The sequence below is a fragment of the Populus nigra genome, chromosome 16, assembly GCF_951802175.1.
Source record: "Populus nigra chromosome 16, ddPopNigr1.1, whole genome shotgun sequence".
Taxonomy (NCBI): Eukaryota; Viridiplantae; Streptophyta; class Magnoliopsida; order Malpighiales; family Salicaceae; genus Populus; species Populus nigra.
Window position 1 is genome coordinate 2,923,501 of NC_084867.1, and position 12,781 is coordinate 2,936,281.

Here is a 12,781-nt window from a genome sequence, read left to right on the forward strand (position 1 = left end):
GCACATGTTAATAGGGATGTTAAGGTGTAATAATTATACACGGATGTTAAGGTGTAAATACATCTAAAATATAATCAAAAACAAAATCTTCATTACCCTTGTAATATTATTCAAAAGTTATTAAGAAATTAAACCCTTGCAATTTCTTTTTAATTGTTTACCCGATTAGGTTCGGGTAAAACCCGATCACAAAAGGTCGCTGTAACCTACCCGAAACCCTACCTAGATGTATTAATAACCTTAAACTTATATTTATACCAAGCTATATAAAAAAAACCTCTGGTTTCTAGTCTTTGTAGCCTCAGAATTCTCTTCCTCTCACTCTCTTCTCCAGCCGGTGGTAGCAGCGGCAGAAGCAGCATCTCCGACAGCCTGTCCTGCCTAGTTCAAGCAGCTTCTAGCTAGGAAGTAATAGGAGCTAAAGATTTCAGGTTATTATGAAATCTGCTGGATAATAGTTTCTCTCGCTTTTCCTGTTATATCTTGCTGGGTGTATTGTGTTTACTTGTCTTCAATCACCAATTCTTGTAGGGCTTGTAACTCTTTGTACTGTGATTTCTCAAATTGACTCCTGCAGTTCTATGCTCGTATTGGAGAATGAAGTTATGTTATGCTGAGTATCATCTTGTTTGTTTTTGTCCCAAAAGTACAGAATTGAATTGATAATTTAAGGTTTTTATTGATAACTGCATGAATAGTGGCGGGGTTATGGATACCCAATGGATGTCCGAAACCTGATCGGGTTCAGGTTTGGGTATCAAAAATCCATACCCGTCGGGTTTCCGGTTGGGCATGGATAGTAATTTTGGGTTCGGATTCGGGTATGGATGGTAATAAAACCGATGCATGGCTACCCATTGCCATCCCTAACAATTTATTACATAAAAGTTCTGTTGGTGTGAGTTTTCAGCTGAGTTGGGGAGTTTATCACTGTTTTCTGAATGTTGGTTGCGACATTTATGATGTTCTAAGACCAAAATTTTGTCCTATCAACAGAACCCCTGACAAAAACTTTCTGCTTTGTCTTCTCTGCAACCAAACTGACTATTTGTACTGAGTTCTTCTTGTTCACTGTCACAGTTCTCAAACAGAAATGGGTTCTTCAAGCAAAGACCTTTTGCATTTGGAGAACAAGTATTTCGTAACACCATCATCCCTTGGTAAACCTCTCCCTCTAACTATTCCTTTTCTTCTTATTAAGTAGAAGAGGCATATATGTTTACATAATGGTGTGTGTTTATATATGTGTGCAGAGTCTATACTTCGTGTATGTGAGAAAGATTCTGGACCCAGGAAGCCCCCAGCTGATGGAAAGCCCTTAACCACTCCAGTTCCTCAAAGTCAAGGTATTTGATTCAGTTCAATATTTGGTTTCTTTGCAAAGTTTGATCCTTTATTTGTGTCACTACAAAAATTAATTTTCTTGATATTCTTTTCATAGTATACTGATATTTGTATTGAAAACTGAATTCATGAGGTTAATTGAAGCTTTTTCATAAAATGGTCTGATTAACATACCTGGTCTGTTTTACAATATAATGGAATTGGCGCAAATAGGGTTTTGCAATTTTGTTGCTTTTTTTTATTGGTAGTGATTGTCTGTGATTTTATGAGGGAAGATTTCTCTTTATGAAAAGAGCAAATACAAAAACGTAAGGTTCCAGTCGGCAGTGAATCTGCAGTTAACTAAAAACAATGGTGGTTCAAAATGAGGTGGAAGGGCACAAGCAGCTTTGCATCTTCTACATGTTTATGTAATTGGCTATTATCTCTAATATGGGCATCGATACTAGTTGCTTTAGGTAAGCTGCATGCAATACCCTTACTGGAGAAGGATCTGAGTGATTTTCACAATTTTGTGGTTTAGGAGGAGGTTTGGCAAAGTTTATTTCCCTTTCTTTTGCATCTAAGCATGATATCCAAAGTTTCAGATTGGAATTGTATGTGCTTGTTTTTCAATATGAATTGCTGGCAATTGCTTCATCTTGGTTAAAGACTGGTCTGTGGTGTTCTTATCCCCCAAAGATGGTCTAACTGTTTGTTGGTCTTCTACAATGTTCATGCTTAACCAAGGGAATCCTGTAGATATTCTTCTAGTGTTCTTATGAATTGATGCTGTGCAGAAGGAACAAAACAATCAAGATCAATGCAGACCTATCTCTTCAACTTTCTTAATAACCACCTTTTAAGTTTAACTATCAACATTATTGAGTTAGATATTTAGCAATTTATTTTCTGGCTGGATAAGACTTGTGTAAATTTTTCGTGACTAAATTGACCTTTGGTTGGTGATTTTCAATTTTATTCTCTCCTATCTGTTTGCTATCTCATTCTTTCATGTAATATTGGGAACACAATTCCTGTTGAAAATAATTGTTGCTACCTTCAAGATCTTTAAAATGGCCAATGGAACATTGTGCTAGACATCCTGAAGAGCTGTGTTTTTGCTTGCAGTAAGATTGTTCTGCTGTTTGTTGATGGAATAGGAGGATAATACTGTTGGGCAGGTCCACACTGTACTGTCTTTGGTTTTGGTCTCAACTTTCACTCTTTAAAGTTTTTATCAAAATTAGTATAGAATGGTCATTGCTGGAAGAATGTTTGTGTGATGCCAAACTCATAATTCTGGTTTGATTTCACGTAATACTGGAAATAATTATTTTCTCTATTAGAATTGGATGTCTGCCACTTTGTTGCAATATCATGCCCTAGAGAACAATAGAATGTGGAAATGTAACCCTGGTATTTTTTAACAATGCTAGCTGACATCTTCGCTGTGCCACAGTTCTAGGAAAAGTGAGAGATTTCATAGGAGTCATATCAGAAGCCAATAAGCGGTTGCAGGAAGATGCAAAGGTATGCTTACTTGTGATGAGGAGATTCTTCTTCTTCTGCTTCTTCTTTTGAAATCTCAACCATAATCATACTAATTTGTATTTTACATGTCTCTTAAAATATAGGATAATTCTGAGAAATATGACATTGAAACGCTAACTGGAAATGAATCAGAAGTCGTTGAGATGGTAATTGACAGTTGCTTTCTATCCTCCATCCTTAGATCGTTGCTGCCCATGGTTTTCCCTGAGCTTACGAAGTTATATTTATGTCTTGATTACAGGATTTGATGCTGGGTATAGCTGATCTTCATACTCCTGAAGCTGTAGCTGCTGCTGAATCTGCAATAGGTAATGGTCATCCATTGAATTCTTTGGCTGCTAGCAGTAGTGAATCAGAATCAGAAGACACAAGTGATGAAAGCCAAAGCGATGATGAGGCCAGTGATGACACTGAAAGTGATGGTGAAGACAATGGCAATGATAATAATAAAACATTCAAGTCTGGCAACAATGATTCAAATGAAGGTATTGTAAAACAATGCTCAAAAAGGCAACGAAAAATTGTTGAACTGTCTTGAAGGCTGAAGCAGGTTCTGCTGTGGTTCTGGAAAGTCCTTATATTTGTAGTTTGGGCTTCTATGAGGACTCGACCTCAAGACGCTGGGGAGGGGAAAGGTCACTTCCAACTCAGCTTGCTAGATGGTTGCGTTTATATTATATAGGCATAACCAACTGTTTCGTAGTTGCTTAAATGCAAGTTCTTTCGCATTCCCTGAACTCAAATTTTGCAGAACTATTCTCTCTTCTTCTTCTTGTTTCTTTTTGACATTTCATGAATGTTATATCACTTCTGCTTCATCACGCTGTGTGCACGGCTTTTTTTTTTCCGTTAAATGCCGAATTACATAAATGTTGAGATAATTATTATTCCCTATAGAGAAATGGCATGCAAAGGATTGTAGAAATTTAAGAATAGCATGGCCTCATTGTGCTTCTCTACTTAGATTTAGCTCATTGTAATCAAAACATTGCGTGTAAGGGATTCAGTGGAGTCTCTTCTGTTGAACTAAATAAATATAAGGAATACATATAGTGATTGCCACCTAATTTAGTCAAGGTTGTTTGTCACTGCACAAGGATCGAAAATCTTATGGGTTTTATGGAATCTATATTATCTGTTTTTCGGACATTTGGTATTGACATTTATTTAAAACACTACTGCACAATCCAGATTTCTCTGATCTTTTTCATTCTCCCTTCTAAAGTGCATAGGGTGGTCTTGTATGGTGTGCGTTACTTGGAAAGCTCATAGTTGCTCTATTCTGAGACTTGTGTTTCCATTCTTACTCGTAGATGAACCTTTAAGCAAGTAAAACTCCGGAAACTTATACACTGGAATACTGTTCAGTCAAGTCAGAATGAGAAGAAGAAGGCAGTCGACCACAAGCCGACCATTACCATTATAGGGACCGAAACAAAAGGAATGAATTTTTTTCATCTCAACTCCCCAGGTGACCACCTTAGTCACTCATAGATCAGCAAATCCGCACATTTGAAGTCTTGTCGAGGAAGCGGATACTTTTTATAGGCAAACTCACGTAATTCATTAAGGTTACCCAAATGGGAGAAGGGAATCTTTCTACACTAAAAAAGAAAGTGACTGATAATCATTTTATGGACCGTAATCAAAATAAAAACCTTTTCCTGAGACTTGCAATCATCAAGATGGTGATGATAGATAGAAAACACCATGCCAATCGCCTTAATACCATTCATTTTGTTATGAAAAAACACCACACTTAGGGCCGGAACTCTGGAACTATAGGCAAACCCAAAGCACCAATGGCATTGGAAAAGAGTGAAGACACCTAATAAATCAATTCTCCAGGGCCAATAGATAAAACCAATCAAGTTATAACTGTCCAAATCAAAGTCATGAGTTTGGTTACCTTCCCATCTCTTTGCTTAAACCTTTCCAAACTGATGAGCAACAGTATAAAATTCATTACATATGCTCCTTAGACCGATTATAATGGAAAGAGCCAAGAGAATCAAAGATATATTCATTGGACTTATTCATGATATTTGAGCTGAGCAAGCTTCAAGAATTCCTTTTAAGATAATATCAAGCATGAAGTGAGTTCAAAGAAGGATCAAGTCTTGATCAATGTGATCCAAGCAAGATATGAGGTTGTTTAATATACACCAAAGGTTGGTAAATAACTTTATGTTAATGGTTATAACTTTTAATCCAGCATTTGAATCGGGTTGAAATCTTGCTAGAATATTTTAAAGATCCTATTTACTATAGGGTTAAAATCTCAAAGCAATCATATATCGGGAAGGCTTTCCGATAAGACACAAAAGTTATTGTTTGAGAATATATGAATTGGAAAGGCTTTTTTATAAGACCCAAAAGTTACTATTTGAGAATACATGAGAATACATGGATTGAGCTTTTATTTATATAAGACTTAAGCTTTGTATTTTATTGTAGTCATTTTTTTAAGTTAGTTATTTGAGTTTAATTTTTAGCTCGTAGTTAATTAGAGTTTATTTTTGTTTAGGTCAAACATATACATATCTTTTATTTCGGGATGTGGAAAAAACAAAAACAAATCATTGAAATTGAATAAAATTTTTCGTAAACATTTTTATTTTAAATTCTTGATTGATTTTTCATAACTTATCAAAGAGATTATCTTTGTGGTATTCTAACATTATACTTTCGATTATTGATTCAAGTAATTAACGATTCAGATTTTTATAATATAATTTTAACTTTCATGCATAAGTATTTTAATTTTTTATTTTGAGTTATAGGGTTTTGCCCTACAAATTTGCCATCACAAACTCTACTTAAAAATATGTTAGGCTTGGCCTAACAAATGAATAATCGAAGAAGAAGAAATGGTTACTTTGTTGTTTGACACACACATTTCTCATCATGGTATTATATACAAGTAATAAAAAATAACCATTAATTATTGGTGAAAATTCATGAAAAAATAAAAGAAAAAAACCACAAAATTCTTTTTATTTAGACCCTTTCTTTTTCTTAATGTTAATCCACAATCAATGCTGATTTTTTAATATTTTTTATATCATGTTAGATTGATATAAGTCTACATGAAGAATATTTATTTTTTACATAAATGATAATTTTTATACTCATTAAAAAAAAGGTCAAAAACATGAAAAAAAAAGCATTATTTTTTGTGAGGTATTATAAAAATAAAAATAACCACTAATCACTTGGAAAAATTGATATTGAGAAAATGATAGAATAGTAGATAATAAAAAAACTAAAAAATTATATAAAAAAACAAAGAAAAATATTGGATTGGTGCTTGCTAGGCCTGATAATATCTAAGCTCGAGCACCTAAGCAAGACACATCAAGATCAATGTCAAAAAACCATATCAACTCAATAGTTTAAGCTATTACGTGATATCTCAAGATATAATTTATATTATTTTCTAACACACTCCCTCAAGTGAAAGTTTTTTGAGCTTGAAACTTGCACAAACCTACACTACATTGTACTTATTTTTTTATCAAATAAATAGGGATGGTGAGATTCAAACTTGTGACTGTTTGGTCATTAAAGCTCTGATACTATGTCAAAGAACCATCTTAACCCAATAGCTTAAACTTTTAGGTGAAATTTCATGATATGATTTATTTTATTTTTTAACACACTCCTTCAAGTGAAAGCCCTTTAGACTTGAAACTTGCACAGGTTTACACTAACTTATGTTTAATTTTTATCAAATAAATAGGGATGGTGAAATTTGAACTCGTGACCGCTTGGCCATCAAAATTCTGATACCATGTCAAAAAACCATCTCAACCTAATAGATTAAATTGTTTAATGAGATATCAAGATATAATCAATGACAGCATTACTCATTTGCAATTTTCCTATGTTATCAGAAAAGTAGGGCCGTGTTTGTGGTCATTTCCATTCATTTTATACACGTTTTCATTAGAAACATCCAAAATCATTTTAAAGACATGTAAAAATTTTATTTTGAATTTCAAAAACCATTCAAAATCACTCTAGAAAACCAAAAAATCGAACCACTCTCTCATCCCTTTACATTTATGGACCTTAATGTAATACAAATGAAGTTTAGGGATTTTTTAGTATAAATCTAGAACTTTAAGGAGCAAAGTGAAGAAAATACATAAGATTTTTTAAAAAATCACTTTGTTTTTTTGGGACAACTGCGTCATTTTTCCACTACAGCAGGGCTTGGCTACAGTAAGTCCCTTTTTGTTTTAGCTTCTTTAAAATTAATACTTAATTTTTGTCTATGAAAACTCAAAAAAAAAAAAGATCTTAAAAAGAAGCCAAACAAACCAATAATATAAAATCCAAAAATAATATAACTACATCAAAATTTGTCAAATTATTAAATTGGTTCCTTATTTTTTTTATAAGAAAATTTTCACTATTGTCTTATATCACATTTACTCATTTCAGGAAAATTTTCCATTAAATTATTTATTTTGACAAATTTTGCTAATTTATTAAAATAACTCCTTCAAATAAAAACATTCATTCTAATACCATATTATCTTCCTAAATATCAGTAGGACTTTAAATAATTTTTGTGTTCATATAATGCAGTTTACATATTCATACAGTATAACATTATAATTATAATAAACAATGAAGCTCTTTTTCTTTTTATTTATTCTATTTTTAAAATAAAGATGTGAAATTTTCTTATAATAACATGTGATAGAAAAAATATTTTTTTAATTTTTAACCATGCTAGTAAATAAATTGTATAAATTTCTTAATAATTATTATTTTCAAGAGATCTGATTTTTAATTTTTAACCATGCTAGTAAATAAAGGAAAAACACTTTCCTAGAAATCAAACCAAATTTTTCTTTCACTGGAAAGTGTTTTTGGTTGACCGAAAAGTGTTTCCGTTGACCAGAAAGTGTTTTCCGTTGACCAATTTTTCTAATGGCAAACAAACACAGGAAAGTTTGGAAAGTGGTTTCCCGAAAAATGAATTACGAGAAACAAACATGGCCTTAAACGGTTATACACACACATGGCGCCCATATATATACTATCTACTATGATTTTATGTCATTGCAATCAATATTTATTTATATATTTTAACAATTAATAAAATAATTTAGTTATACATTATCAAGTTTTATATAAAAATATTCATATTTTAAAAACCAAACATTTTAATTTAGTAAATGAAAAAAATATTGACTTATAAATAATCTCAAATAATCTATTAAAGATTATAAAAAAAAATATTATTAGTTAACAACTGAATTTTAAACCTCGTATATTTAAAAAAAGAAAAAGAAAAACGCAATTCATCATCAACCTGCCTTGCCCTTCATTAATACACAAGCAACTAAATAATGTTTATTCCTCCTCTCCAACATATTTGAGACCTTCAAAGATTATCCTTCAACAAAATTTGACAACTTGTTGGAGAGGAAAGATTTGAAATGAACGACAGAGGAAGAGGATGACACGATCTAATGGGTTTTGACCGAAACTGGTAAGCGGGCTAAGATATGTGTTGTCTGTTTTTCAGGCCCATTAGCATCTAGGCTCGTTCTATCTAGTCCAGTTTGTGGGTTTTTGTTTGGGTTTTTCAGATGCATTGCAATAAAATTTTCATCTCTTTGTCATTTTATTTATTTATTTTAGAATTGAAATTTAGAATTTTTTTAATTTTTTTATAAGGTTATCTCGGTCTCGTTACTTAGATCATGATTTTAGCGGTTTAATCCAGGTTGACTCAGGTTATTTTTTTGGGTATTTTTTAATTGATTTTTTTCTCTAATTTCATCATTCAACATTAAGTTGATTGATAATTGTGTTTCATAATTTGTTTTGATTTAATTTCTATATAGTTATCTCAATTTTATAATTCGAGTCATGAATTTAACAAGTTAATTCACGTTGATTTGGGTCGATCCAATATGTTCCGTCTTAATATTTTTTTTTAAAAAAAATATCTTGAAGTTTTTTTAGTTAAATTATGTTTTTAGTGGTTGTTCGAGTTGTTTTTTGTTCTGTCAAGTTAACCAAATCATATCAAGTCAATCCTCACATGGTTTAATTTTTTTCCCAACTAAAAAACATAACAATAATACTTTAATATCTTTATATTAAAAAAATAACTAAACTTGCATCGGGTCAATACTGTAGTGGGTTAGTATATTCTTAAAGAGAGAGGGAGTTGGGTAGTTCTCATAAAACCTAACCTGGCACAATCAAAAGAATTGGACTTGAGTTTGTTTGGTATTGTGGTAGTTTTGACTTGTGGTTTGGAAAAAGTTATTTTATGAAAAGTACTTTTTGTTGAGGTTAGTTTGATATTTATATATGTTTGGTTAAAACTGTAGTTGAAATTGAGGTTGAATAAAAATTAGTTTAATATGTTTGGTTAAATATACTTTTCAAATTGATGTTATAAAATAACTAAAAAAGATATATATATATATATATATATATATATATATATATATATATATATATTAATATTGATGGTTTTTAATATAAATATTGTAGATTTAACTACCACTATTACATCATTAAATAAATAATACTTTATATCAAGTATTTTTTATTGTTCCGTTAACTTATCTACAATTTCATCATGTATGAAATTTATCCGATAAGGACTATAGTTTTCATGGTTTTTTGAGCATGCAACAAAATTAAGTAAAATATCATCAGAAACAAAATTAGAATTGCGATCAAATTCCGCAAATGCTACGTTATCATGCGATCTCTTTCTAATTTATGTAGCATTGTTGAGTAATATTAAACACTAGTTTTTTGAGTAAAACATAATTTAAAAAAATAGATTTTTTTACCGGGTTGGACGCGGTCCAATGAACAGTGCCCAATGAATTAATTCACTTGAAGTGGATAGTACCGAGTAAATTAATTCACTCTGCACAAACACAACAGGGAAAGAAACAGCTCTCAACTGCTTTCGACAAACCGATGGTTTCAGCATAAATTATATGGGTCCCACACAAACAATAAATTGAGTTTTGATATTACCAAATATATTATTTGTACGGTTTGTTTTAAAAATTAAAGTTGCCGCGTAAACAAACACCCTTTTTAAAGTACAACATATCCTTAATCACCTGTAAATGATAATGTCATTATTCTTATAAAATTTTGATTAAAAAAATGATCATGTTATTTGTTATTTCAACGTGTAAATTATTGCCGAAGTCCAATGTATTCCGTTAACAAAATACAGGAAAACGAAATAATGATGTAGACAGGTTATTAGCGATTTAAATATAATTAATTTACAATAGAATAATTATATATATATAAAAAAACCTTACTAGCTTGCTTCTTGGAAGTTTCAAACTTATCGTCAATCCCTCTTCACGCAAACGGAAGGCCTAAACAATTTAATATATATATATATATATATTTCAAAAAAAGAAAACATTGAGTTAAAAAAAATAGCAATTTGTTATATTACATATACTCGATAAAATTATTCGAGTGCCATGGAGCACATAAATATTCTCTTGCTCAACTTCCTCCTATCACCACTACCACCACCACTATTATTCAATATAATACACTAACTTTTAATTTTTAAAATTCTGTTTGGAATTATGATAATAATTGAAATTTAAAGAATTTAATATTTTTTTATTTTTTAAAAATTATTTTTAAAATCAATATATTAAAACAATTTAAAAATATTTAAAAATTATTTTTTTATAAAAATAAATTTTAAAAAATATAATTTTAACCGCACTTACCTTGGATGATAGAGACAAAACAAGCTAGGTCTATATTAGGGTAGGTAGGCAACTCTAGGCAGAAAGGAACACAAATGTTCATAAATGTAGAACGTGGTTTTTTCCTTGACCTTCTCTTCAATGATTGTACCTTAAAATATTATCAGAAAAATCCAAGCTCGAGTCGACCGTTCAAATCTTGTAATGTGACCAGAGATCTTTTTTAAAATCAGAGGGTAGGTAGGGCCATGCATTTTCTCTATTGTATTTTATGGACAATATAGCGTTTGGGTTTTTTTTTTTTTTTTTTTTATAAATCGTGCCATCCACATGCACTCTTATCTAAACAGAAATGGGAATTTAAATTTATTTTTTCTTGTTTTTAATCTTGATTAAATTGAGGGTCACACGCTATAGAATCTTGTGCCATTGTCAACTTGATTGATTAAGACCTCGACGTTAAAAAACAATTGAAAGATATAAAAAATGAGGACCACATGACCGGAAAAGCAATTCTTTTGAAGGAAAAACACAGAGGGCCACCATGAAGGAGGGGAGCAACTACAGAGAAGGAGGTGGCGTGTTAATTGTGTAGTAGCTAAATTATTGTTTTCATCGAGTGAACAAATGCTAGTTGTCACGTATTAATGTTGATGTCCGGACTAATTTATGCATATCTTAATTTTATATATCTTAAAATTAATGACTATGTAAATCTCTAATAATCTTAAAAGAATTTGAACTCGTGACTATTAAAAAGTAAACTCAAGACTTAACCAATTAAGTTATTTATTGAGGTTATTAATTTATATTTATTGAGCAGTGAAAAGATGTATAATTGATTTTATTACACCAGTAATTGTTATTAATTTATATATTGTAATATGGTATAAATTGTTCAACATGCACTCGACGAAGAATATTATGTTTTTTTATATTCATGTCAATTTAGAGAGATCCTCGTCGTATCTTCGTCAAAACTAAAGATTAAAGATATTCTTACAAACTTGATTAATTGAAGGTAGATATACAGCATTTTTTTAGAAAAATAAATGTGTTAGAAAATCAATTTCAAATAAAATAAATACATAAAGCTAATAATCGACCATCCAATCTTAAACTTCTTAGATGGAGCGCTCAAGACCTCAGATTGAGCCTATCCCTCCTCTTTCCTAAAAATAAACAAATAATAGATGGAAAATAAGTTCGGCTGACCATTTCTATCCTCAAGCTTGGAATATATATTGACCCTCTTTATTTTGGAAATTCATGACCACTTGAAACGTGCAATATATTTCTTTTTTCTTGAATACTCGACGAGGATCTTACACGTTGTTAACCAAGAACCATAATTATTATACATGCATGTGTTGCAGAGATGACCGGCACTGCTTGATAAAGAAGAGGAAAAATAACACACTGACTCTTTTAACAGCACACACGTGACAGACACTGATTTAATAGTACACATGTGAGCAAAGAAATATTCAAAGATGGACAGATTTAGTGAAATGACTGCTGACGAACGCATTGACGAATGCTTGAGCATCTTTCAGGAAGAGATGGCCTGGTCTTGTCTCGTCAAGGGGGCATGGATCTGTGGTCTTCTGATCCCGTGCTCCCACCTGCTGAATTGAAGGAAATATCATCGGAACTCGATTCCAGGATTTCAAAATCGTCGTTCAGAACTTCTTGTTCTTGGTCACGGAGATTATAAACGAGACGTTGGAGTTGTTGCTTGTGGTCTTCGAAGAACATTGGACTTTGAGAATTATGATTTGTATTGGAATGAAAAAGTATTGATCCAATGTTGAAGATTCGAGACCGAGACCATTACGGAGGATCATGTACCAAATTGTATGATGCTGTTCTTGATCATTCTCATTCATGGTCTTTCAACACAATCTGCAAGGCTTTGTTAGCCAAATTCATATATCCTAGCAAGATAAATCCAGAATAAAAACTCAGTTTTGGTAAAAATGTAATGACTCTGTGTAGAGAAGACAGTGAGAAAAGGGTACGTAGGATGAATGACTACAAGCCAAAAAATAATCTCCTACATGGCTATGCTTTCTGAGTAATATAGAGTGGACCTGATGGAGAGTGTGGACAAAAAAACCCAGAAGGTATTTGTCCAAGATGAGGATTGTTTTCATCAACAAGGA

At 31.5% G+C, this 12,781-nt stretch overlaps 1 protein-coding gene across 1 annotated transcript; it reads left to right on the forward strand.

Annotated features, from left to right (window-relative positions):
• The first annotated feature begins 251 nt into the window (after positions 1-251).
• Positions 252-3,695, forward strand: LOC133676351 (uncharacterized). Its single transcript, XM_062098017.1, has 6 exons — positions 252-431; positions 1,081-1,160; positions 1,254-1,346; positions 2,786-2,856; positions 2,961-3,023; positions 3,119-3,695. Exons 2-6 carry the CDS (start codon positions 1,094-1,096, stop codon positions 3,413-3,415), a joined length of 591 nt encoding a protein of 196 aa, XP_061954001.1. The 5' UTR covers positions 252-431; positions 1,081-1,093; the 3' UTR covers positions 3,416-3,695.
• Positions 3,696-12,781: the final 9,086 nt, after the last annotated feature.

Coding starts and splice junctions, on each gene's coding strand:
- LOC133676351 (XM_062098017.1), top strand. CDS start 1,094: ATGGGTTCTTCAAGCAAAGACCTTTTGCATTTGGAGAACAAGTATTTC. Junction 1,347..2,785: donor TCCAGTTCCTCAAAGTCAAG/GTATTTGATTCA, acceptor GCTGTGCCACAG/TTCTAGGAAAAGTGAGAGAT. Junction 3,024..3,118: donor AATCAGAAGTCGTTGAGATG/GTAATTGACAGT, acceptor TCTTGATTACAG/GATTTGATGCTGGGTATAGC.